Source organism: Astatotilapia calliptera, chromosome 10 (genome assembly GCF_900246225.1).
Source record: "Astatotilapia calliptera chromosome 10, fAstCal1.2, whole genome shotgun sequence".
Classification (NCBI taxonomy): Eukaryota; Metazoa; Chordata; class Actinopteri; order Cichliformes; family Cichlidae; genus Astatotilapia; species Astatotilapia calliptera.
Genome location: NC_039311.1, coordinates 24,789,349 through 24,814,453, shown reverse-complemented (window position 1 = coordinate 24,814,453; position 25,105 = coordinate 24,789,349). Strand labels below are relative to the sequence as shown.

Genomic DNA, 25,105 nt, shown 5'->3' with positions numbered 1-25,105 from the left:
CTTAGTCCTCGGTGGGTTCAGGCTCTGTGTCAGATTAGCTGATTATAAAGTCATAAATTCAGGCTCATGCATCATCTCACACAGTTATTCTTAAATTTGAAAACAAAAATAAGAAGCCTCTAAAGTGGCTCTTTGATTAAATAAAAGAAAACATGACTATGGGTCAAACACAATAGTACAGGATTGTGGCTCTCAAACCTCCAGCCCAACCACATGGGAGCATCACCTGTTCACTGTGATGCACAACATCCAAAATTACATCATAAAGAGACATTTGTTGTCAATCCTGGTACGACTTGTTTGATCCAGAATTTGAGCCCCTATTACTCTCATGATAGTTTGTATGCAGACTCAAGTCTACTATTTATGGTTAATAAGGGTAACCTTTAAGTCATGAGCTACTCATAATATAGGTAGACCAGCAGAAGACCACAAAAATGTGTCTCACCATCAGGATTTGAACCCTGACACTGAAGTCAGGCATGCCACCGAGATTTGGAGACATTATGAAGGATCAACACTAAATACAGAGACTCTTTGCATACATTTTATCAATAGAAGTCCATGCAAGTTTGAATGCTTATATTTGAGCTTTACTAGATAATGGAAACATGGAAAACAAAACAATAATAGCTCTGCTAACTTATTCAGTTTTAAAAGTTCACAAAATAATTTTAATTTTTCACCCCGTTTTTTTTTAACCTTTGTTCACCAAAAAGTTAAATAACTTTGTTTCCTTTCCTGGTAGTGCAGATAACCCAGAATAAGCTTTATCGCGTCATCAGTTTCACCAGTAAATGGCTGCATTTCTATGACAGTAACACCTTCAAAGGAGGAGTCGTTCACAGCAGAGTTTTTAACACAGAGACAGTTTTATTAGCCTGAACAGATCAGCCGAGACATCTGTCTGAAGCCGCTCGAAACCAGCAACCACCACAGAGGACAGACGACCAGAGCAAACATTAGTGCCAACAGACAAAATGTAACACACCAAGTTACCATTTCTCTCATACATTTTAATATATATACTTTGCATGTATATACACTCAGGGTGGTGCAGTGACGTTCCCAGGGAGGCAAAAGTGACGCAGCAAAACATTTACACACACGAGCCACTGAGGAAGTTTACAGTGAAGCAGACGTTGCTGTTTGAACCCAGATTCAGTCATTGCAGAGGCAGTTTGTGTTTCAGCAGAAAGAAACGACTTCCACCTCGATGAGGTTGATCTTTTTTGTCCTAACCGTTAAGTAAAGGCTCCTACTTTCAGCAGAGTGGCTTTGAGAAGCATGTCGAAGTAAGGCAGGGCGCTCTACTCAGTAATGACAGCAGGTGTGAGGTAACGTTTTCCTCCTCTGAGTCACAACTTCAAAAACAAAGACTGAACATGAAACGGCTGCAGGGTAAAGATGGGATTTGTCTTATTTCACTTCTGGGGATGTTCTGGGAGTAAACAGGAGTCTGGCTGTGTAGCTAACCACCTCTCGTACACACACTCGCTCTCCAGTTGATGAAGGTTTAAGCGTTACTCAGGGCGTCCACACCTGGCAGGACTTTACCTGAGGACACAAAGAGCAGATGCTCAGTCAGGCTCAACATGTTAAAAACAGTGTTTTCTATTCTGTGAGTGAACATGGGGCAGCTTCTCCCATCACACACCCTCCAGCAGCTCCAGGCTGGCTCCGCCTCCCGTGCTGACATGGCTAACTTTGTCTTCTGTGTTCCACTTGGCGCAGCAAGTAGCGGTGTCACCCCCACCTGAAGAAACACACGTGAACGATTTAAAGGTACAAAAACACCATTAAATTATACTTTTACTTGCTCTTTGTGCACATTCCACACATTTGTTTTTTTTTTGTTTGTTTGTTTTTTTTCACCCAAACAGGCTGTTTGATTGATGTTTGTTTGATGAGGGGGTTTACAGCGAGATTAAATGATGAGGCTCATCATTTAATCTCGCTGTAAACCCCCTCATAACATTTACGATCACTGAATGTTATTAAGAAGGTGACATGGCTGCAGTAAAACCATCATAAATGACTCATTTTTGGACTAACTGCACATGTGGTGCTACTGTTTGTACAGCAAACAAACCAGATGTAAGAACACACCTCATTATGAAAGATCTGCTTTTATCTGACAGTTTAAAAGGTGCAGAGAGACAGGAAACAAAGCTTTTCTCCTCAGCTTTGCATACTCAAACATTTTGTTTATTACGATTTGTCAGTAGTAAAAGAACAAGATCTAAAAAAAAAAAAAACAAATATGGAACTGAACCTGAATGATTAAAAAAAAAAGAAAAAAAAAAAAAAAGTCCGAACTGTAAAGCTGCACTATAAGTAAACGTAATGTTCTTGAATGCAGCACGAGTCCCTGTGTGTCTCCAGTAAACACTTGTGTCCCATAAACCAGACTACAAATAAATCACAGTAAAATCTCCTTGTGATGAGCGAGGGATGAAACTGAGTGAAACTAAGGAACACGCTCCCCATTCGTCTCCTCTTTCTTACCGATGATTGTGATGCAGCCAGATTTGGTCACCTCGACCACTTTGTCCATCAGGTTCTTCGTCCCTTTAGCGAAGTTGTCCCACTCGAACACACCGACCGGACCGTTCCACACGATCTGCTTGGCCCTGCCGACCGCCTCTGCGTAGGCCTTAGAGCTCTCGGGTCCACAGTCCAGACCCTGCAGAGGAGGAAAGAATGCTTAACCTTTCTTCATAGTCCATTAAGTAGTTTTAATTTAAAATAACTTGTCCTTTCTCACCATCCAGCCGGCGGGGATGCCAGCAGCAACTGTTGCAGTACCGGTGGCGGCATGTTCGTCGAACTTGTCAGCAGTGACGAAGTCGACGGGCAGCGTGATCTTGACTTTGTTCTTCTCAGCTTTGGCCATCAGGTCTTTGACGATGCCGGCGCCCTCCTCGTCATACAGGGAGGTACCGATCTGACAGGAGCAGGAGGACGGGAGAAAAGATTTGTGACTTACATGAAACCAGCAAAGACACAATTAAAAACAAGTAAATCTGAGGAACTATATACGAAGAGTATTCAGAATGGGGACACATTGAACACTTTTGAACATCCTAAGTTTTGCATCTAAAACTTTATATTCAGCTATACATTTTAAGATTTACTGTAAACTTCCATGACTATTACTTTAAAAAATAAATTAATATACAGCCCTCTGAAATCTGATGTTTCTTTATGATACAGACAGGACTGCAAGAAGAAAAAACATTTACTCAAATCTGCAGACATTTATCACTGCATGATTCATATTTTGGGTTTTCTTCTATACGAGTCTCAAAGAGGTTTTGTGTTCAAGTCCTACTTAATGTTTGGAAGTTGCACCGAAGCTACCCCACGAGATGAAAACTGTCGAGTTAAGCTGATGCTGAAACTTATTTTACTTCACACCCTTCATGTGTTGAGCAAGTTTGTGTCATTTCTAGTGGAGACGCTCAGTGCCATTTAAAGGGAAGTGACAACAGCTTTCTGATATCTTGCAGCCTCAGATGGATCAAGATCATTTAGGAATGTACACAACACAACATTTACCGCTCAAACAGGAACAGTAGGAGGATGCCCGTTTCACAGGGCAGATTTGCCCATTGTGGTGCAAAATAACCTCACCTTTTTGTAGTTTCCAAGTTTACTAAATCTAAAAAGTTATGCAATGTCACAAATGACTGGGATGAGAATTTTATAGCTGCACCTGTAACTGTTTGCATTGAGGCACAAATCACAATAAGTAACGGCCTGTCATTTTTAAGAGCTCCAGCTTCTTTCACCCACTCTGTCTTCATACCTCTGCTCTTGCCTCATAGTTCAACTGTGAGCTTAGTGAGATTAGGAATCTTTTTGCCCAGGCAGGCAGCAACTTATCACTATTATTGGGTTTGTGGTAGCTATTCATTTCATAAACTGGGCAAATAAAACCAGGAGGAGGAAACTGAATAAAATCTGCTTGTCAAGAAGTCAAATTTAGGTCACAATTGTGACTTTCGGTCTCTGCAGTGATGCAAACAAAACTGTTTCACAAGACCGTTTCGTCACTACAAAAGTCCAAGTGTGAGCTCCATTAGAAGGAGAAATTTTATTTTATTAATCTACCTGAGGCTGAACACTGAGGTTAAAACATGAATACTCATGGAAAACTAAGAAACATATCCACTCAAGACTCAAAAAGCATCACTGTTTTAACTTAATAGTGTGTTGTATGCGATTTGTTTTTTTTTTAACCGAGTCGTCTTTTTTGGGAAGTTCATCCAGCACAAGGGGAGCAAGTGTAAATGCAAACTATGTACAGCTAAACAATGAGCTGAAGCTCAAAGCTTTCAGAGGCACAGAGCAGGCGACCTCCATCAGGTGAAGTCATTTGAGCCACCATTTTTAACGGTTTGATTTTCGAATTGCTTTGGCGACGCATCCTCCTCCTCACCTCCATGTTGTTGAGGACTTTGAGGAAGGTGAAAGCCATGCCACCCCCGATGATCATCTCATCAACCTTATCCAACATGTTGTTGATCAGCTGGATCTTATCTTTCACCTTTGCTCTAAAACAGAGAAAACACGTCAGGACAGACAAACAGTGACAATCCTGAAATTCACTCATCTGTACATACAGGAGCTAAAAACTGGTTTATTTTATTAGTTAAGATGTCATAGCCAAATTTTATCCTTAGATTTTCTCTCTTTATCAAAACTGCACAGTCTTTCGCCGCAGGGCATCTGGTGAACCCACTGCCTCCTAATGCAAAGTTCTGTGAGTCAATAATTCAATTAAGTCTTTGATTATATAAGATTAGGCATTTCAAGCAAAAATATTCACTGGCTCTCTGTGAGGGCCTCCTCCTCTTCCTTTATGCTTTAAGGGTTTCATGTAGGCTTCGTGACAGCTGCTGTAGTCTTTGGCTTTGAATGAAACTCTTCTTTGTAAAGTAGCATCTAGTTACACTGAGACAAACTTTAGTAATTCAAAGTCTTTTAGCAGTGCATTATTTCTCCATTATTGTTAAATATTGGCTCATGGAGCTGCTTAGATATTATATTGTATTGCATCCCACCACACAGAACAGTGCAGGAAAACCATTAATGACAAGAAATGGTTGAATAATCTGGTTTTTTGTTGTTGTTTTTTATTCCAATATTCGAACACAACCTTCTGTCATTATACCAAACCCTTATCAATAGATCTGCACTGTTATTACATTTCAACTGTAGTTATTAAAAAGAATTATGTCAGTGAAATCAGAAAGCGAAGCTGCTAATCGATTTATCTGCACCTCTGTACCATTAACCTCACCGCTGATGACTTTGAGCTGCAGAAAAGTCTGCAGTCTCCTATCCGGTTGTTCAGTCTGACGTCACTAGCAGTGTCTGGGTCTAAACTCCGCTGCAGGTCCATATATCAAACGATCACTATGGCATCACTGAGAGTTGAAAAACTGTCTAAAGTCTTTCATCTTTAATAAAATGATCAGCGTTCTGCTCTACCAGGTGTAACAATTGAGTTTAACATCCAGGCATCCATGAAAACGGAATTTATGACATTTAACGGAGTTAGAAGTTAGCAGGGAGTTAGCTCGCTAGCTTCTATCTAAATACAATATAGCATGTCCTGACTGCGGGGTTTTGGAAACAAATTAAAACGTACAGCTCTGTTATCACTTCCAGCATAAATGAAGACAGAAAACTAAACAGCAGTGACGTTTGTAGGGTTACTGAAGTTGGGCTAGCTGCTATATAATGATGTGCTACGTGACCGCTAGCGACACAGCTATGTTAGCATAATATAAACAAGCTAACTTTTTTCCACTCGATAAAAGTTAACGTGAGTGTTCTCGGTGGTCAGGAACAAATGTAATCGCATGGCAGGATGCTGTAAAAGGACCAAACTTCAACCAGGAGAACTACTGAGATAATCCATCCACAATACAAGGTTAGTCATTCATATACTGCTGCATGGGCTGGGCTGTAGTTACATCCTAAGGTTTTAAAAACTGAGCTTAAATAAATGATTAGCGGTAATAAAAGCCGAGGGAGGTCAACAGTGATCACTGACTGTTTTAGGAGCTTTTTGAGATCAAATAGAAGAAAATACATAACATTAAACATGTTAACAACACAAAAGCCATATTAAACGCAGACTACTTTAGACCCGGAAGTAGGATTCGTCGCGTCATCACTGAACAACCGGATTGCAGGTGTAATGTTGTAAGTCAGGGGTTTAACAACAGCAGTCGACGCAGATCATTTACACACTAATGGTCAGCATCCTCACAGAGGAGCTGATTGGCTGCAGCAGTCGACGCCGACTGCCAGCAATTGTTGCACAATGTACTCTGGCATGTTGCCACATCTGGCTGGCAGCAGACCAAGCAAGTTAAGGGTTATGAAACCACGGCAGGACAGAGGTACAAAGCTACAGGAAACAGTGCCACAGTCTCACTAAAACTGTTGATCAAGTCATTATTCCTGAGAAGCAGCTCTTATTCTCACTGTATAGAAGCAATTTCTATACAATTAAATAGAAATACATTCTAATGGTTACCTTATACAAGACTTTGACACGATTAGCAACTGTTAGAAAATAAAGTTGTTTATTTTGGAAGTCCTCACTTAATGATGGAAACTGTAGTTTTACTTCTGTGCACAGAAGGTTAATGGGCAGTTTTCTTTCTGAGTATAATTTGCAGACACATGATAAAAGGTTTAAAACATACATAAAATTTTGCTTGTTGACCACCAAATATTTGTGACCATAAATCAGGGGTTAGAGTATAAATCAAAATCAACTTAAATCTTAATCCTGGATCTGCCTGCTCACTGAGCCTTGAATAAAGCAGTGCACAGTGACACCACAGACAATATAATGAGCTTTTCCTCTATTCCTGGCTGGACACCCTGTGACCCTTCCTAAAGAACTGAGCAGAAGAAAATAATGTCTAAAGTGGACACAAATCAGAACTAGTGACCATGCTCTGCGTAGTTTTTTTTTTTTTATATTGTCCAGCCAACATTTTCAAACTTCATCTGTTAAAAAGAGATGTTCTCACCCTCCGAGGATAGCCAGGAAGGGCCTCTGAGGTTTTTCCAGAGCCATGGCGAAGTAGTCGAGCTCCTTCTTCATGAGGAAACCAGCTGCCTTCTGAGGCAGATTCACTCCCACCATGGAGCTAACAGCGACAAGGATGAAGAAGTTACAAACTACTGAATTATACCATTTAATTAAACTAATCGAATTGAAACTTCTCAAAGACCATCTGCTTTGAGACCGCAGATTTCACCTAGTGATCATCACTGTATCCACCTGACCTGCGTGGCGCTCACCTGTGGGCTCTGTGAGCCGTCCCAAAGGCATCGTTGACGTAAACGTCTCCCAGTTTGGACAGAGACGCTCTGAAGAAATCAATCTGCTCCTGGGTTGCCTTCGTCTGGAAAGACAAGAGAAGACAAACACCATTTGTTAAGGCTGCAAAGTGCAAAAGCAAGAGTTCATTTTACTTCAACAAGACTGTTGGCCTAAATTCAGGGACTCATTTAAGTCCTGTGAACTGATGCTGCATGTCTCATCATCCTGATCTCAAAGCAGTTTTTCCTTGTTTCAGCTCCAATCCAGTTCCACTGTCCACATACAAATAAATGAGCAGAGGGCAACACCTACATACCCAAATATCTTCAAGCTCAACTCCGTTTTGTGTCCAGGTATAATCGGACTGCTGTCAATATGAACTCAGTTTATCCATCAGGATTCAGTCAGTACATTGTGGGTCAGGTTTCTGATGCACTTTAACAGGGAAAGGTCACAACTGTGAGACTGTAGGCAGAGTAAAGGTCAAGAGAGCTCTTTAGGGGTCGACCAAATGCCAGGGAGCCCAGGTCACTTCTTTCCAAGGGACAGGTTTCAGGCTTTAAACTTTTACCCCCCTCCAAAGAGTATGAGCTTCAGAAACCAACAGAAGTTAGCAATTTTTGTAAAATTGAATAGCTGCAGATTAGTTTTCCATTACTTGACCAGACTAACTACTTGCTTCAGGCCAAAAAATAAACTGGGTAAAACTAAATATGGATCTTCCCCCATAGTTCGACACAGTGATGCTTTTAATAGCCAGACCTCCAAGCTGAAATAACCCTGATGAACTTTCACAGCTACAGAAAACACTTTACAGTTTCACAGGCCGAGTCCTCCTCCTGGCGACAAACCGATCCTTGTGTAAAAAGCAGTGGAGCGCCCATTTAAGTGAGAAAGTGAGACCATTTCATGTTTTTATAATGAGCTAAAAATAAAGAGACCGTGGTGTATACACTACAGCGGTACAGTAGAAACCAACCAGCATACCAACGAGGCCTCACAGGACAGGAAAAGCCCACAGACCTTCAAGATAAATGTCAACAGGTCAAAAGTGGTGCTCGGCCACGGCTCAGACCGATGCTCATTTCAGACAGCGTCTGTCTGCGAGTTTGAATATGCTACATTATTTATGCCTCAGCATAAAGGAGGAGATTAGGGAGTGCGACCAGGCATTCTCTAACCAGACTATTTATCCCAGAGATGGGAAATTGCTCCTACAGCAGCCTTACTAAACCACACCATAAATGGCTTATGAGTAGACGAATATGAATCTCAATAAAAACACAAATGACCAAATTTATCTTAAATAGGTAAATGAAAGCCTATTATTGTGTGTGTTGCATCATTAGGGCTTTTTAGAAAAGCTGGTTTTAGAAAAGTTTAGTCACATTTTCACAGTTAGTTTATCCTACGAACATAGTGCGGTTAACAGTGTGCTACAAAACAGTCTCTGCACCAGCACTGTGATGTCAGATGGTGATGCAGCAATTTCAGGAGAAGCTGCAGCTGGAGTGACTGAGTCTTCCTCCATGTGACCGAGCATAAAGAAAATCTGCTGAACCGACAAGGTGTTGGCCATTTTTCTGCTTCACTTTGCATCTTTTTAGGTCTTATTGAAAGTGTGTAAAATATAGAACACACTTTTTTTAAACTATAAAAAGACACCTTTGTCTGAGGCCTGGGTCATATTTTCAAATACAATTTTGCCTTCCAGTGATTCATCCATCCATTCGCTTCCGCTTATCCTTTTCAGGGTCGCGGGGGGCGCTGGAGCCTATCCCAGCTGTCATAGGACGAAAGGCGGGGTACACCCTGGACAGGTCGCCAGTCTGTCGCAGGGCTAACACACAGGGACAGACAACCATTCACTCACATTCCTTCGAACATTCATACCTAGTGACAATTTGGATTATCCAATTAACCTATCCCCACAAGCTGCTTGTCTTTGGACGGTGGGAGGAAGCTGGAGTACCCGGAGGGAACCCACGCAAACACGGGGAGAACATGCAAACTCCACACAGAAAGACCCCGGCCTGATGGTGGAATTGAACTCAGGACCTTCTTGCTGTGAGGCAACAGTGCTAACCACCGTGCTGCCCGATTCCAGTGATTATGTTGACAAAATGATTGGGCCACATTCCCTTTCGCACTGACGCTCTCATTCTCCGTGTCTTTTGTGCTCGAAAATTCAACTGCAGCATGTTCGTGGATAGAGCCTGGTCTGTCCTCCGTGTACGGCTTGGTTGCCAAATAACAACTTGCTCAGTTACATTTGTGATGCAGCAAATTGCCATGTGATGCAAATAGAGAAAAACCAATTTGGCCAAACTACATTATTTCAATCTCTGAAAAATTCACTTCAGTGTGTTGTGAGAGGTTAATGTTCAACTTCTTTTAGATGGAGGCAAAAAGAAAAAAGTAGAGGACTGGAAGTAAAGAGACAAACTGTAGGACTACATGCAAGTTCTGAAAATAACAGGAACTTGATTGCAGCTGTAAGTTATCGTGCTCTTCTTCACACCGATGGCAGTTCAGAGACTAAATATTCAATTTTCTAATATGACTGTAGTCTTAGATGACAGACCAATATTCTGTCTTTAGGAAAACTGACACACACACAAAAAAACAAAACAAAAACTGAAGCCCAAACCACACATAACGCTGCCGAGTCTAACCACTGTTAACACTCAAACCTCAGAAGCTCACCTTGTTCCCAGAGGGGTCCTTCCCTTTGCCCTCCTCGGCAACATGGAAGCGGAGGTTCTCCAGCAGGATGACGGATCCAGAGGTGGGGTCAGCACAGGCAGCTTCCACCTCAGGGCCCACACAGTCCTTCAGGAAGGTGACGTCCCTACAGTCACAGAATTAGTGAGTGTGATTATGATTGGTTCTTAGAGCAGATTTTCTCTTCTTTAGTGTATAGATAGACAGATATATACATTTTAAACGAAACAAATCTGCCTTTGCTAGAAGCAACCAAAAATAGCGTTAATATCTTTCTTACTAATACCAGAATATTTCAACCATAACAAGGACACCACCTCTGCCCTTGTTAACAAACACCACTTATTCAGGCTATCATCTCACCTCCCTAGGAGGGTCTTGAGCTCTGCGGCGACGGGCTCCAGGGAGTATTTCTCAGGCATGGCGTTTCCGTCAGGACGGCCCAGGTGACTCATCAGCACCACAGACTTGGCTCCATGATCCAGGCAGTGCTGGATGCTGGGGACGGCTGCCTTGATCCTGAAGGCACCACACAAGTGAACAGGAGTGTTTAGAAAAAAAGAATCAAGTCACACTTACTCAAACTTAATATTAATGTTCTTGCTTTTAGGAATGTTACATTCTTCCCTTTTCTGTTAAAAGACTACAGTTACGTTTGTCAAAAATCAAGGCCAGTGAGATCTTGACATCGATGTATGGAGTTTTAACAGAATTAAAGCATGCTAGGAAACTACATATTTTTTCAGTTTTCATTTCCGAGGAAGGCTCTCAGCAAATCTAAATCTGCTACTCCTCTTCTAGAAATCCCAGCTGCTTAACACATAACAGACTGAAAAGATTCAGAATAAGATAGACGCTACCTCTGGTTGTTTGTGATCGCCTTGTCCTTCATTGGAACGTTGAAGTCGACTCTGAAAGAGAAGAAACATTTCACATCAGAAAATAAAACCAGGATGCTACAAAGTGCTACAAAATTTTAGGGAATTTGGCAAGACTTTAAGACAGGGGTGTGGAACTCTAGGCCTCAAGGGCCAGTGTTCTGCAGGTTTTAAATATCACCCTGGGTCAATACACCTGAATCAAATGATTACTTCAAGACATATTGAGTGGGTAATTTAGTCATTTCAATCAGCTGGGTTGGATCAAGGACACATCTAAAACCTGCAGGACACCGGCCCTAGAGGCCTGGCGTTCCCCCACCCCTGCTTTAAGACTATACCCCTTACCCATTTGTTAGAAACCAGATGTAACTGGCAGCTGAGACAGGAGGTCTTGATTTAAATCTTGCACCATTTTTAGCTCAGTGTTTGGTCCCTTCTCCTTCCTCTATTGACTCCTGGAGTCAGCTATACACAGCTCGAGTCCCCTGATGCCAAGCAGTCAATACCATTAGCTGAGAAGCTTTCCTCTAAAATGACTTTTAGCACGCTTTATTTTTATTTCCTATGTAGAGAGGAACATACGTTTTAACCTTCAAGGTTTTAACCTTGAATCCCCCCAAAAATCATCAGGACAGTAATAAAATTTTTTTTACTCATGCATGAAATTGGTCGACTTTGTTTTGTTTTTAAAGGTGGGGAAAAAAAAAAAAAAAAGCCCATTTTGAGCCAGGAACTGAAACCGTTTTCCTTTTCATAGATGCACACTGGCAGCTTAGAGTACACGCCGTGTCCCTCGTACTCCAGCCGGTTACATAACTGCCTCTCCTTTCCCTCCCTCTGGGGAACTGATGCTCTGAGATGTGATCAGCCTGCACGCACTCTGTACCTGCCGTCATTGTTACAGCAATCCACTGTCTTAGTCTGAAAGCCATCAGTCAGCAATTCAGAGGCTCAACAGTAGGATCTTGTTCACAGGTGCCACTCATCCAAAAGCTGTGATAGTTTTCCGCTCTACTTCTGTAAATTTCTGCATTTCCCCCCCTGTTGCTCTTGAATGCAGATCTTTATACGGTTTATAGCACAGTGGACTCTAAAGCTCTTTTAGCTGCTTTACAACTAGAAATAAGCTCAATGAAGGAGTTAACAGCAGCTCAGCAGCTGATTTTCATGGGAATTTTCAGTCACTTAATAAAGACTTGGATTGCAGTAGACTTCAAGTCTACTGCAATCCATCAAGTAAAACTTTAAACCTTTTTTTTTTAATGCTGTAAAGTTTGGTACATTAACATGTGAGGGTATTTCTCACTTTTGTACAGAGCCCCAAAAAGCACTAGTGTGTTTGACTCTCCATTTTTGCCTTCATCTTTCTGTTCGCTGGAATTTTGCAACCCTAAAACTGACATGTTTCATGCTGCTGCAGCAGGAGCCTACATGACAGAGGAAGCCGGCTGCAAGTCTCTGCTGAACACATTTCAATTCTGTCAGCCACTTCAGGTCTCTATAGCAACATAGAGCCCTTTCCCCTTTTCAATAAAGAGCCCCTCCCCCTTTTAAATTCAGGGCCAGCCTTGTTCAGTAAGGAAACACCGATTCACTGCCTCCATCTGAATCTGGGGGAAAAAAAACCCACCACCACCATGTGTCATGCCACGACAGGCCCTGGGTGTGATCTGACGTAACCCATTGTCTAACTGTCTTAGACCGGCACAACATTCGCTCACATAACTCAACATGTGGTGAATTTTGACCTTTTAACACTCAGCAATATGGGTGAACCTTGTTCTAAGCCACCTGGTGTTGCATCACCAAACTGAGCGAACCAGCATGGCCCTCTGACATTTTCACACATGGTGTCAGTTTCAAAAGTGCCTTCAAGATCACTGGAGAGGGCTGCAGAAATATAAAGTGAATGACTGCCAAATTAGACTAATATAAATTTGACTTCAGTTTTGTCCAGTTAGGATGCAGGGCATCTTTTCTGCTAGAGAGATTTCACTGGAAGATGGGAATAATAATAAAATAAAACAAACAAATTGGACTGAATTGCCAGTGACCTAATCATTACCTGTTAAAGTGGATCAGTCGGCTGATTAATAAAGTCAGAGTCTTGTTTGATTCAGTTTTCAAGCAATTAAAGTGTTTCTTTGGCTCAACCTTCATATCCCAGCTCAAAAATCACTCAACTTTTTTGGGTTGTTTTGGGCCTCCTAAACTACTGAGAATGGATGTCAAAATGTGAATCTGGATATTTGCGATAGCTATTTTTTGCCGATTATCATTAACTATGAAATTAATAATCCCTTTCATAGATAACGCCAACAATTGCTAGTTTTCCCTCTATATATGAAATAGTTCCTGGTGCTGTCTGAATCATCACCTTTAAAATCTCCTTTGAGGCCTAAGCTGAAATCTGAAGACTTCAATAACATTCATCATCAATTTTCAGGTTTTTAAACTGACAAACTCATTATTATTAGAGGGATGCTGGTGTATTTTACAGGACTGACTCGGATGCCAGTGGTTCCATCCATCCATGCAGCATCTCCGCACAGGCACGTAACATGAAAGGAAAACGTGACAACCGACGAGTTCACTTCCTGTCGTCTGCCCGTCGGACTAAACCGACTCAGACACCATTTAGCCATCACTTTAATGCCCTCACATCACTGTGTGTGAGCACCAAACAGTCTGCCACCGCAGGAAGAACAAACACGACATTTTGGAGAAGCTCATCAATAATCTCATTTCCGATTAGCCGCTACGGTGCCAGCAGAAGCTAACTGCCAGGCGATAATTAACGCTCACCTCATAACGACCCGCTTCCCCTTGACGTCCACCTTGTCCAGGGTGAGTTTGTTAGACAGAGACATTTTGCTGAGTTTAGCTGCTTCTTTCGTGCACCTTCCTTTGCTGGATCTCCTCCGCCTCCTTCGGCTGTTGGTTAGCTACCGAATGACAGCGGTGACCTTAACGCAGCGGAGGAACACCACCGGGCAGGGCAAATCGCACACCCGCCGCTGCTGATTGGCTAATGCATTAGGAGAGCTTCCACGCTGATTGGATCGGTTTGCTGTTTATCTTCTGATGCTTCCTGATTACTGCATCAGCTGAACTTAGTGGATATCATTCAACCCCCCCTCCCCTCCTGCATACTTTAGAAGATATAGCAAAGGCCAGGGACGGATCTACAGTCATGGCATTGGGTGGCATGTGCCGCCATATAATAGTCTTTTGTCACCCCAGTCAGTCAGTCATCTGCAAAACTAGGGTGGCACTAAGGGGGACAAGAAATTATTTTAGGGTTCCACATGCCACCCTATGCCACCCCTGTAGATCGGCCCCTGCCTATATGCTCTTTTTAAATTTTATTGATAGCCACTAAAACCATAATTATGATTAAAATAAACTATATATACTGATGCTTTTTTTTTCCTGAATACTGTCATCACGTTTAGTGCAGGAAAAAAATGGTAAAAACGTCATTTTCAAATGACAGCACAAAAAAAGGAAAAAAACGCTACCACGAAAAATGTACTGTGTCGACCAATAAAAAAATGATATGGCAGCACATGAGGTTTGTGTGACTAATGCGAGAGAGAGAGCGAGTTTTGAAATGTGAGAGATTTGTGAAGTTTAGCATTTTGTGGTGTAGTTAGTGTGTAGCATTGTCTAGTATAGTCAGTGTGTAGTGTAGTCATTGTTTGGTTTTGTGTGTTAAAAAAATTAGGGTACTATTGAATGTCAAAGTAGGCAATGCTGTCTCTAAGTGGAAAAAAGGAGGAGCAATACACCTCCCATTGTTAGACCTGCAGGTTTTAGGCCTGTGGTGTTCTCATGTAATGTAACAAACCTCATGTTACAATTTTATTTTTTCTATTAAAAAAAGAGTGTGATGCTTGAGTTAGATTTGTGTGTTAGACTATATTTAAATGAAATGTGTATACTTTGATGTATTTTAACCATATATAATACATATTACAGAAAGTAACAGCTGCATATGTGTAAAAAAAAAAAACTAAGGACATTTCTCTAGATCTACCCCTGGCAAAAGCATCAAGGATATTATTTTTGCAAAAATAAGCACATGAAGGAAAAATATAATTAGGTTAATAATAAGGAAAGTAATATCTGTAAGGTAAAAACTGTCAATACCGATTAATACTTTTGAATAAATGAATGAAATTCATAATACATTTTAAAAACATACCAGTAACTAAAACTTAAGAAATCTTTTAACAGATTATTTAGATTCAGGGATAGCTTCTTTCCCAGAGCTTTCACCGTAGTAAATAAGCACAAAAACAATTGAACCTATTCCATACCGTCACTGTCATTATATTATGCTGCTATTCATACTGTCATTATATTAATGCTGCTATCCTGTATATATTGTACATACTATTGTTTGAGTACTTACGATTGTTTTTTTTGTACTTTTTATATTTCACATTTATATTTATTATTGAAACTTGCACCAAGGGAGTGGCACTCCAATTTCGTTGTACTCTGTACAATGACAATAAAGGCTATTCTATTCTATTATTGTATACACATCCTTGGATGAATATATTTGATGTACTGAGTACATTAGTTAGAAAATGTGTCACCACTTTGCAAAGGTCCCAAAAGAGATAGCATCATGCTCTGGGGCTGGTACAGTGGTACTGGTACATTGAACACAAATGGATGGAATAATGAAGGATGACCTCCAAATTCTTCAACTTCATCTCAAGTCAACTACATGGGTTGGTACCAGTGAGTGTACTAAAAATCTGACTACATTGGTATTCAAAGCTTTCCAGGTTATTTTTGTTTTTCAGGCCTGTATTTCTCATGTAACAGTATTTCTCATGATCACACAAACCTTGTAATTTTAGATTACCATATTGCTCCCTTCAAATGTCTTAAGCCTCTGTTAAAAAGCCTAATAAAAACACACGGCAGGTAGTAAAATCTGTATTATTTAAATGTTTTAATGCCCTTCAGCAACTCACTTTTCCTCAGTTCAAAACAGTTCTGTCTGATATCAAGCCAACTAATAACTTTATTCAAACAGATGGAGTCAGTAGAATCACACTTAATTTATTTGGACAAAGAAACATGTTGGAATAAACAAGAGCATTTGCTGTCTGAACACGCAGATATTTTATTCATCTGTACAAACAGAAGGGTTGGATGGAAGGTAGCTCTGTCATGGCACCTCTTCACTCCTCTCTCCACGGTTTGGGCTGGATCTTCCCGACAGGTGACAGATTCCAGGTGATGCCAGTCGAAGTTAGCACCTGAAGCAAGAGAAGTCAAATTTATTTTTTCAGAATTGCCTGGTGAAAATGAGAAAACAGACAAGTTTGGAAATATGAAACCAATTTTTAAAAAACTGAAAAATTTGCATATCAGTGGAAAATGCGAGTGTGAAGTATCAAACTTTGTTTTTAATTACTTTTTACTTTTGCCATTTAATAAAAACACCAATACAGAAAACATGGTTATTCTGTAGAATTTCATTTTGAAACAAACGTCTCAATACAGTAGGGAGTCTATATTCAGTCCCCAAAACCTTGGCAATTGCTTTATTTAAATCATTTATTCTGTTTTAAACTGAATTAAACCAAAGTATAGTTTTAACAAATGTGATCTCAGTATCGACCAAACTAACCGCAATGTTTTTTGTTATCTTTAAAAATAGATTATTCCTCCTCCCCCCCACACCAAACATCCAACCACACTGACTATATTATCAATGTTAAGGTCTGTTCAGGTCATGCTCATAACTGAATGTGATGCGATCAAACTTACGTATCCCCACACGGCTGTGCAGAAGATGGCTCCACTGACCAACACACCGGCACCGTACTTTGAGTGGAAATTCTGGGGGAGGTTGGATCCATGCCTCACCTGCCGCATGGCCTGGCCTACATGACAAGAAGAAACAGTCCTCATGTTAATGACTGAGCTGTCAGAATGAAAAGAGATGATATACAGAAACTACTGAAAACAATCAATTAAAAAAAAAAAAAAAAAAAAAAAAGGGAACAAAATCAATCAGTAACAGAAACTAATGATAAAAACAAAACAAATCTAAACAAACATCTTTTTGTTTAATTTTTTTACTTCATCTTATTATTGATGTATATGTAGAGGTATTCATGGAGCGCTTCTATTTTCTATCTAAACTATGTGTTTTTGTGTATTTTTTACAGTTGTCCCCTTTCATAACATACACAGTAACTCATTTTTAAAGTGGGGTTTAAAGAAACCAATACATGCTTAAAATAAGCACGTACATTCTGCTCTCCTGTAATAAATAGTATTTGTGAGTACAATTCGCTGTATTAAATGTTAAGCTCAATACTTCCACAATCAATTTCGCTTTCTGCTAGCCTCTTTTAGAAGGGCAAGTCAAGAGATTTACTAATCTTATTTGCCCTTGCAGTATCGCACTCTCACATCAGACGGGTACATTCGCGTACTTTCAAAAATGAATGCATACTAGGATAAATACTCGATAAAGAAATGAGCATTGCAAGTGTGTTAGCCTGTCACGTCTTCGAGTTACGCAGGTCAGAGGGTCGGACAACGACATGTTTATTGAATAAGGAGCACTTTAAAACGACTACCTAATAATGACTCTCACTTACGGGATATAACTCTGGTTATTAAATTAATCGGGAAAACAGCTTTTTAAGATTTCCTCCTTCAGTGGTGCTAAGGTTAGCCTGTCTGCATGCTGACTGCGGTCACCGGCCCATCAAACTGTCATTCTCCAGGTCAACTAGTATTAAACAGCACACCGATCTAAAAACGCAACCATTTAGGGCGAATTTATATGAAAATAACTGCTTTCTTACCGCTAATGTTCACTGCAGCTTTACCAAACCGGTACATGTTGCCTAGCCTGATGTCTTCAGATACCCTTGAAGCACGGAAGTGTAATATGGCCGCCGCACGTAGACAGAGCGGAAGTTATGCTGCGTTCATGTTCAATAGTAAAATAGTCCCCGCCAATGTACTTGAGTAAGTCATTCAACCTTCCATAAAAAGGCTCTGGTCTCCGCTAGCAAACGAGCTGTTCTCGTGACGATGTTTTTCAATTTTCACATCAACCTACTATATTAAAACCTGTGGAATTAATGCTGATGCTTAGTTATGTCAAATTAAACGGATATCCGCTAAAGATAATATAAATGACTTCATATTTATCCCACTCTTCTCTATTCCCTGAACGCAGCATCATCACGAGTCTTAAAACGAGCATGCGCAGATAAAGTCTTAACATTAAAAGTGAATACAGAAGATAAATACGCACTTTAAGCTGAGATAAAGTTGTAAAATACGCTCACATAACTGGCAGTTGCTTTTGTTAAGAAATATAACGACATATATTACAATCGAATCAAATCATAGGCTACACAGTGTTAGGGTTAAGACCCCTACTAACAACATCGTTGAGCACCGTGTCAGGATGGCCGAGTGGTCTAAGGCGCCAGACTCAAGGATAATCTCCTTCCGCAGAGACGGGACTTCTGGTCTCCGAATGGAGGCGTGGGTTCGAATCCCACTTCTGACACATAAGTTTTTTGGTTAAAATCGATGATACAAAATGATTAGGGTAGGCTGAGTAGGTTATTAGTTAATTTCTACAAATTAGTTTAGAACTAATTAACAAGTTTACCAGCTCAAACATTTATGCTAATGTTCTGAGCTTTCTGCACAAGTACTCACTCTGCATTTTGTAGGAATCGTGTGTTTGTCAGGCACAATCCAGGACTTTTTAAAATCAGAGTGCTTTTCAGATGTAAATGAAGTGTAGAAAACTGTTGCAGAAAACACTGATCCACGTAGATTTTCCTGTACAACTATTACAGAGAATGGTCCAGAAACAGAGAAACTACCCAGTGAGTTCTCAGGGTGAAAATATCTTGTTGATGTAAGAGGTCAGATGAGAATAGCCAGGCTCCTATGAGCTGATAGGAAGGTAACAGAAACTCAAATTCAAAGTGTTTATTGTCAGTACAGAAGAAATAGCATTCTCTGTGCAATGACACTCTTCCTTTGCTGTCCATTCACAAATGCCAAGTTAGGTAAGGGGTAAAAGAACAAAAATTAAATTAAATTAAATTAAATAAATAAAAAGATAAAATACGGATAAAAAAATAATAAAAAAGATAAATAATTACAAATAAGTAAGCAAAGAAAAGTGTGGTATGCAGATGTTGATGTCACTCTGTATATTTTATTTTATTTATTTTATATATTTTATTTATTGTTTACTCTATTTAATTTGTAAAATATGTGTACACACACACACACACACACACACACACACATTTGTTGAGTCGGGATGTTCTAGATTTCACACTTCTGAACCTTCATCTCGAGGGCAGTCCATAGAAGTAGTGCTGCTGTTCTTCCTCATGTCCACTATTATCTCCTTTGTCTTATCAGTGTTGAAGGCAAGGTTGTTGTCCTCACACCATGACACGACTCGTTATAACCGCGGTATGCAGAAGAGCATCTCTGAGCACACAACACACTGAAACTTAAACCAGATGGGCTACATCAGGAAAAGACCACACTGGGTGCCACTCCTGTCAGAAGAGCTTGCGTGGATTCGGCAAATAGGAGACTGGAAAAACATCACATGGTCTAATGGGTCTTAATTTGTGCTGAGCCATTCAGATGGTAGGGTCGGAATTGGGCATAAACATAAAGGCATGTAAACATGTTCAATAAAAATCGAAATATAGATATAGAAAGACACAAGACAGTCAAGTCTTCATATTGTAGTTTTTTTTATTTAAATCAAAACATCATTTCAGGATTATAACAGTATGACTGTATGATGAATAATATATATACGCATACCAGGAATGTCAACATATTGGATGTTTTGTTTGTTTTAAATGGAAGTTACATAGAAGAAAACATTTTTCTACAGTCAGAAACAACTCCTGAGTTACAAATGAACTCACGTCTGAAGGCTTGAAAACGCTTCAAAGTTTAGCTGTTACGTCCATGACAGCTGATCTGAGGGTTGGTTTTGGTCTCTCTGTCATCATGGATTTAGTGTTAAAATCAAGGTAAACAGAATAAATGGGGGGAAATAATTTCCAAATGTTTGTTCGTTTAAAGGAGCACCACGGTGACCGCACTTACCATTACGCATTTTTTCTAATTCATTTACTGACAAGGTTTTTACATGTCTACTGCTTTTACAGGTCAAAAAGCAAATTGAGAATGAAAAGAGCAGCAAATCCTTTGTCTGGGATGTTGAATCCAGATGCTAAAATGCTTAACTGCTGTTCTGTGGTAAGATCGCAGGAGACAGCAGAGGGAGAGAGAAGATGGCCTTTCCATGCAGAGGAAACACATCAACCTGCACTGTCACAGTAGTATTATAAAGCTACTTTCAGCTGTTCCCTCCTGAAAGATACCCTTAAAGAACCCCAAAGGGATCTGTGTCTCTTCCTGGAGTCAAACCAGGGATCTTTCACTTGTTAATAGTGACTATGGAGACATTGATATAAGATCAATCAAATATGTTAAAGGTTCCCACCAAATCCCCTCAAAATCAGCTCATTTTTGGGACAGATTTAGTGTATTTAATTATGCCATGCAAAATTTGACCTTTATACTTGGAATATTTTTTTCCAGCTACAGGAACTGTTAGGAGTAAGCCGAAGGGTAGGGATAACAGACCTATGGTACATCATCATCCTCTTACAGTTTGAACATGCATGCAGGTACAAATCTTCAGAGATCATCAGTACAACAGGCCTGATGTGAAAGTTAGATGTAGTTTGTAAGGAAAATGTACTTACTCTTATAATTAAAGTGACAATGGACGAGTTTTAGATTTAACTTATCATGTTAGGAACTGCACAATGTAGCGGCTACAGAACAATGACACCAGCAGTGTTTAGACTACCTCCTTTAAGGCCTTGATTTAATGACGCAAGTCTGTGTCAAGGGCAGTGTATTATTATTTCCTGTGATTTATGTCATCTTACAGCAATGGATTTTCTTATCACACAGGCCCAAAGACTCAAATGTACAACTAACCCCTATGAGCCAAAGGTTCAGACTTTACACTGCTCAGTTTCAGACAGTTTTTTCTACTTTTGGGTCTCTGTGAGGTCACAGAGAGGGGATGTCAGCAATATGGTTATCTCAGGCACAGAACTCTGCCTGGTGTTTCTGATGGGCAGCCAATCATAACCAAAAATCGCTTCCTGAGACCCTAGAGCGAAACCTGGCAACCATCAAGATGAGCTGATCACCTTTTTCAGCACCACATAACTACCAGGAGCTCAACAAAACGCTGGGATTGGTTGGTGGATCAGTGTTTGAGAGATTACAGTAACAGCTCTAAACAATTAAAGAACTCTACATTAGAAAGCTGCATTTCTAACCGTTAATGCCTTCAGACGAGATTAATAAAGATAAATTGAATTCAGTCATTGTATACAAGCCGAGATTGGTCCAAAAGTAGTGGTAGATGGTCAGAAGGTGGAGGAGTTTTCCAGCGACCCTATTAGGGTTATCAAATTACCAATATACATTAAGGCATCTTGTTCCCCCTTGTGGTCACGGTTCATGTTTTAGTTCGCCTTCTTGTTTTTTCCTTCCTCGTCATCGGTGTACTCCGTCGGCTCCTCTCCTGGCTTCAGAAGCTTGCCGATGTAGTCGTACTTCACTGAAACGTAGAACAAAAATCTAATTTAAAAAAAGAAAAAGAAAAAAGACCCGAAGGGAAAACAGCCAAGGTCTGCACGTTGCGATCTGCAGCTGTCTCACTTTATTAATGTGACCTCACACCAAGGCCACCTGCGTGAGGTGGCCATGAAACTCATCCAGAGCCGCCTCAAGTTACTCTTTTTCTCATTTTCTTATGAAAATCAAACATTTTATCACTGCAATTTTGTTTAAGCTCATGCAAGCAGTGACATTCTCTGATCGCTCTCTCTCTGTGCTTCTGGGCTGTTTCAGGAAAAAGCCCTGAACACATAAATGGCAGAGATGGCCAAAATCTCTTCCTTTTTCACCTGCATGGTTCCAACAGGTTTTTGCAAATTTGCACTATGAGCATGATGGGAAACAATCTTAAAGCAATCCAGTTGTAATCTGATATCCTTTTAATCTGATAACAGGCTACTGACAGTGAGGAAAATAAATATTTGTGGCTAAAGGGTAAAGGGAGATAATGGATTAAGAGCTGGCAAATCAAACTGCCCGACATACTTGTTGACTGAAACCCTGGTTGATCTAAGTACAGGCTTTATTTTACTATAAATGCTTAGTAAATTATAAAATACACAAGAATTGTAAAACATTTTTAAATTTTTTTCTGTGGCATTTTTGGACCCTAATAACCTGACAGTGTGCTTTATCTTCCACTCACTGGTGAACTGAGACTCCCAATCAGAAAGGCTCTCCTTTTGCATGGAGTTCAGGTCCGACAGGTCATCGTGTTCATCTTTCAGGCCCTCCTTATCCAGGCAGAAGGTTGCCAGACCTCTGGATGCATCTCTGCCTGCAAACACTCCGTACGGTCCATCTGCAAGGTGAGGAAGACATACGATCAGATGATCGTGCATGGGAAAATATCTTGAATATTTGTCTTTAAACCACAGAGCGCGCTGAGGAAAAATCTGACGTTAAAGAAAGGTTATTTCAAATACAGATAATGATACATTTTCCCCAAAACCCCCCCAAAGATGTGGTTCATATCATTGAGGGTGTTTAAAACTCCTAACGAATGCTGTCTTATCCCAGAGTATACTGAACTAGGTGAGTGACCACCTGCCTCAGTTTGGATTTATTTAAAAGATATAACAAAAAGATCAGCATATAGAGTTAATCAGCCTTATTTGCCCCCCCCCCAACAGCAAACAACAGCCAGTCCTAAGGTTTTCCTCGAGAGCTGCCAAAGCTTTTTCAACTTGAGGGCAAATTTTAATATAAGTGATCCAAACTCCTGAAATGAGACAAACCGTGGAATTTAGGCTACAGGGCAGGGTGTGGAATGCACTAAGAAAATCTGCGTGACAGATGACTATCATGTTGTCCAGAGGTTACACGCAACAGAGGTTACATTCTTAGATAAGACAAAACCCGAGAGTGCTCACTCTGTGCCCGTTTCCACAGAAGTGAAAAGTCACAGAGAAAATTGACTGTGTCCAGGAAATCATATCATCCACATCCAGATACTTCCCTAACTAATTTACTTACCTAATTTTTAAATTTTGTGTTTTCACGGCCTCAGACTTTTCTTTAGATTTTTGGCCATTTGCTAAACATATTTTTGGCTTTTATTAATTAAATGGAACTTAAAAAAAACTTGTTAAAGATGACAGTCCTGGTGGTTTTCACTCTTTCATTTCATCCTCTTAGAAAGTGGTTTTCAGAAATGGGAATGTGCAGCTTAAGTGATTTTGTTTGGTTTAAACGTATTGTTGTCCATTTTCTGTAAAGCTATCATCAGAAACAACTGCTATATCTGTGTCCAAAGCGTTGTGTATTGCATTGATGAGACATCAAGTGAAACTGAACCAGGGCTGGGTTGTACTTTTGTGTAATAACAGTTTGTACCATAAGATGGTGCAGTGAGTTTTAGATCAATTCTGCTTAGTCACTACAAAAAAAACATAGTCAAATTAATTCAAAGTAGTCCAAATGTAAAGCTATAAAAAAGAACAATCTAGATAACAGCTATTAAGACATTAACTACATGTTAACAGCACATTCAGACCAATCAGAGAGTCTATCTACTTTGTGTCAAGCTCTGAAGGCACCAATATTTTGACTCCTATATTATGTCCTCCATCCGCACAGTACATACTGTTGTGCTTTTACTATATTACCTGGATGCCCCGGGGCTCATATAAAACCCTGAATGGTCCCTACTGCAGTTTTAAACCCCTAATAGACTGGACTCTTCTATGGACAGAAGAAGCATCGGGTATGTTTTAAACATTGCAGGGATCAAGCCCTTTTTCTAAGAACCCAACGTCTTCATAGACGATCTCTGGCTCCAAGGCCACCGCAGCCCCTCTGTTATGAAACGGGATCTCAGTTAAACAACTAAAGGGGGTGTGGCGCCAGCTCCAAGACACAGAAGTCAACTAAAAGTTGTGCCAAGCAGCAACAGTTTTTTGTTTTTTTTTTGCATTTAGCGATAGTAACTAAACTAAAACCCACGCTAAACTAACTGCCGTTGGTTTTGTTCGTGGCACGAGGACACCACAGTTAGTAACCACTGCACGCGCGAACGTTACCTGGTCCGTAGAACTTCTTCCCTCTGGTCACGTCAAACACTTTTCCGTTGATGGCCATGAGGATCCGCGGGTTCTGCAGCCCATCGTAGGGCTTCAGCTCCGCAAGCGTAAAATCTCTCTTCTTCATTTTGGGCAGTGGTTTGTCCTCCTCGCTGAGCTCCGGTGGTTTGTCCCCGCGGAAGATTTTGTACAAAAGGAAAAAGCAGAGACTGAGCAGGGTCAGATTCAGCGGAGAAGTGAAGATCTCCTGAAAAATTCCACCAGAAGTTAACTCGCTACTCTCTGCTTCGGCCATGTTGTCGTCTCTTTCCCCTGAACAGTGTGTGCTGGGTGGGATTGGTGGAGCCTGACCTCACACTACTCAACGGCTTAGGGCCGAGCCAGCGCTTGTGATCCCTGGACCAATCACAGTTCTCTCTCACCCTTACAGTCCGCTGTTTGGACCAATCAACGTCTTCTAAGTGCCTCCATAGATATCGTACTTTGTCCATGTAACAATCATCTGTGGAGGCCAAAAAAAGTCTAAAAAGCGCCAAAAACAACAAGGAAGTTACGGTGCGACATGAAACCACCACTAAAAGAAGATATAAAAGACTACAAACAGTTATGTAATGTAACAAACAAATTAAACAAAACAACACATAAAATAAATACAGAGATGCAAATTTATACAAATGCTTCTTAATTCCTTTGTGTTCATTTTGGATGTTTTTGACTGCATCTTGTCTTTTTTGTGTATGTGGTCTTTGTTTTCTTCATTTGGTCCCCGAATTAAATTAATGTCCTTGGTCCTGTGGTGGATATCGTCAATAATTATATTGATAACTTTACACAAAAAACTAACAATAATTCTGTTTTAGAAATGA

At 40.4% G+C, this 25,105-nt stretch overlaps 3 protein-coding genes and 1 non-coding gene across 4 annotated transcripts; 1 reads left to right on the top strand and 3 right to left on the bottom strand.

Moving 5' to 3' along the window:
• Positions 1 to 852: 852 nt before the first annotated feature.
• Positions 853 to 13,948, bottom strand: pgk1 (phosphoglycerate kinase 1). The gene is made up of 11 exons (XM_026181858.1): positions 13,768 to 13,948; positions 10,942 to 10,992; positions 10,445 to 10,600; positions 10,064 to 10,208; positions 7,336 to 7,439; positions 7,062 to 7,181; positions 4,445 to 4,559; positions 2,768 to 2,947; positions 2,509 to 2,686; positions 1,658 to 1,756; positions 853 to 1,557 (listed from the first exon to the last, which is right to left on the bottom strand). The coding sequence occupies exons 1-11, from the start codon at positions 13,830 to 13,832 to the stop codon at positions 1,517 to 1,519; spliced, it is 1,254 nt and encodes a 417-aa protein (XP_026037643.1). The 5' UTR covers positions 13,833 to 13,948; the 3' UTR covers positions 853 to 1,516.
• Positions 13,949 to 16,019: 2,071 nt separating this feature from the next.
• cox7b (cytochrome c oxidase subunit 7B) lies at positions 16,020 to 17,928 on the bottom strand. The gene is made up of 3 exons (XM_026181931.1): positions 17,811 to 17,928; positions 16,759 to 16,874; positions 16,020 to 16,244 (listed from the first exon to the last, which is right to left on the bottom strand). Exons 1-3 carry the CDS (start codon positions 17,845 to 17,847, stop codon positions 16,167 to 16,169), a joined length of 231 nt encoding a protein of 76 aa, XP_026037716.1. The 5' UTR covers positions 17,848 to 17,928; the 3' UTR covers positions 16,020 to 16,166.
• Positions 17,929 to 18,418: 490 nt separating this feature from the next.
• Positions 18,419 to 18,529, top strand: trnal-caa (transfer RNA leucine (anticodon CAA)). Its single transcript has 2 exons — positions 18,419 to 18,456; positions 18,484 to 18,529. It is a non-coding gene; the product is annotated as a tRNA-Leu (tRNA).
• A 1,208-nt stretch (positions 18,530 to 19,737) lies between these two features.
• Positions 19,738 to 24,649, bottom strand: pgrmc1 (progesterone receptor membrane component 1). Its single transcript, XM_026182604.1, has 3 exons — positions 24,240 to 24,649; positions 22,364 to 22,519; positions 19,738 to 21,658 (listed from the first exon to the last, which is right to left on the bottom strand). Exons 1-3 carry the CDS (start codon positions 24,532 to 24,534, stop codon positions 21,564 to 21,566), a joined length of 546 nt encoding a protein of 181 aa, XP_026038389.1. The 5' UTR covers positions 24,535 to 24,649; the 3' UTR covers positions 19,738 to 21,563.
• Between the last annotated feature and the right edge of the window lie 456 nt (positions 24,650 to 25,105).

Bases quoted from the DNA above. Each gene is read 5' to 3' on its own strand.
- cox7b (XM_026181931.1), bottom strand. From the start codon at position 17,847: ATGTACCGGTTTGGTAAAGCTGCAGTGAACATTAGCG. The intron at 16,875-17,810 runs GTAAGAAAGCAG...CTTGTCATGTAG, and splicing joins AGCTGCAGTGAACATTAGCG to GCCAGGCCATGCGGCAGGTG. The intron at 16,245-16,758 runs GTAAGTTTGATC...CTCTTGCTTCAG, and splicing joins GCACAGCCGTGTGGGGATAC to GTGCTAACTTCGACTGGCAT.
- pgk1 (XM_026181858.1), bottom strand. From the start codon at position 13,832: ATGTCTCTGTCTAACAAACTCACCCTGGACAAGGTGGACGTCAAGGGG. The intron at 7,182-7,335 runs GTGAGCGCCACG...TGTCGCTGTTAG, and splicing joins ACGGCTCACAGAGCCCACAG to CTCCATGGTGGGAGTGAATC. The intron at 1,558-1,657 runs GTGTGTGATGGG...TTGTGTCCTCAG, and splicing joins CAGCCTGGAGCTGCTGGAGG to GTAAAGTCCTGCCAGGTGTG.
- pgrmc1 (XM_026182604.1), bottom strand. From the start codon at position 24,534: ATGGCCGAAGCAGAGAGTAGCGAGTTAACTTCTGGTGGAATTTTTCAG. The intron at 22,520-24,239 runs GTAACGTTCGCG...CTCACCTTGCAG, and splicing joins GAAGAAGTTCTACGGACCAG to ATGGACCGTACGGAGTGTTT. The intron at 21,659-22,363 runs GTGAGTGGAAGA...TCTACGTTTCAG, and splicing joins TTGGGAGTCTCAGTTCACCA to TGAAGTACGACTACATCGGC.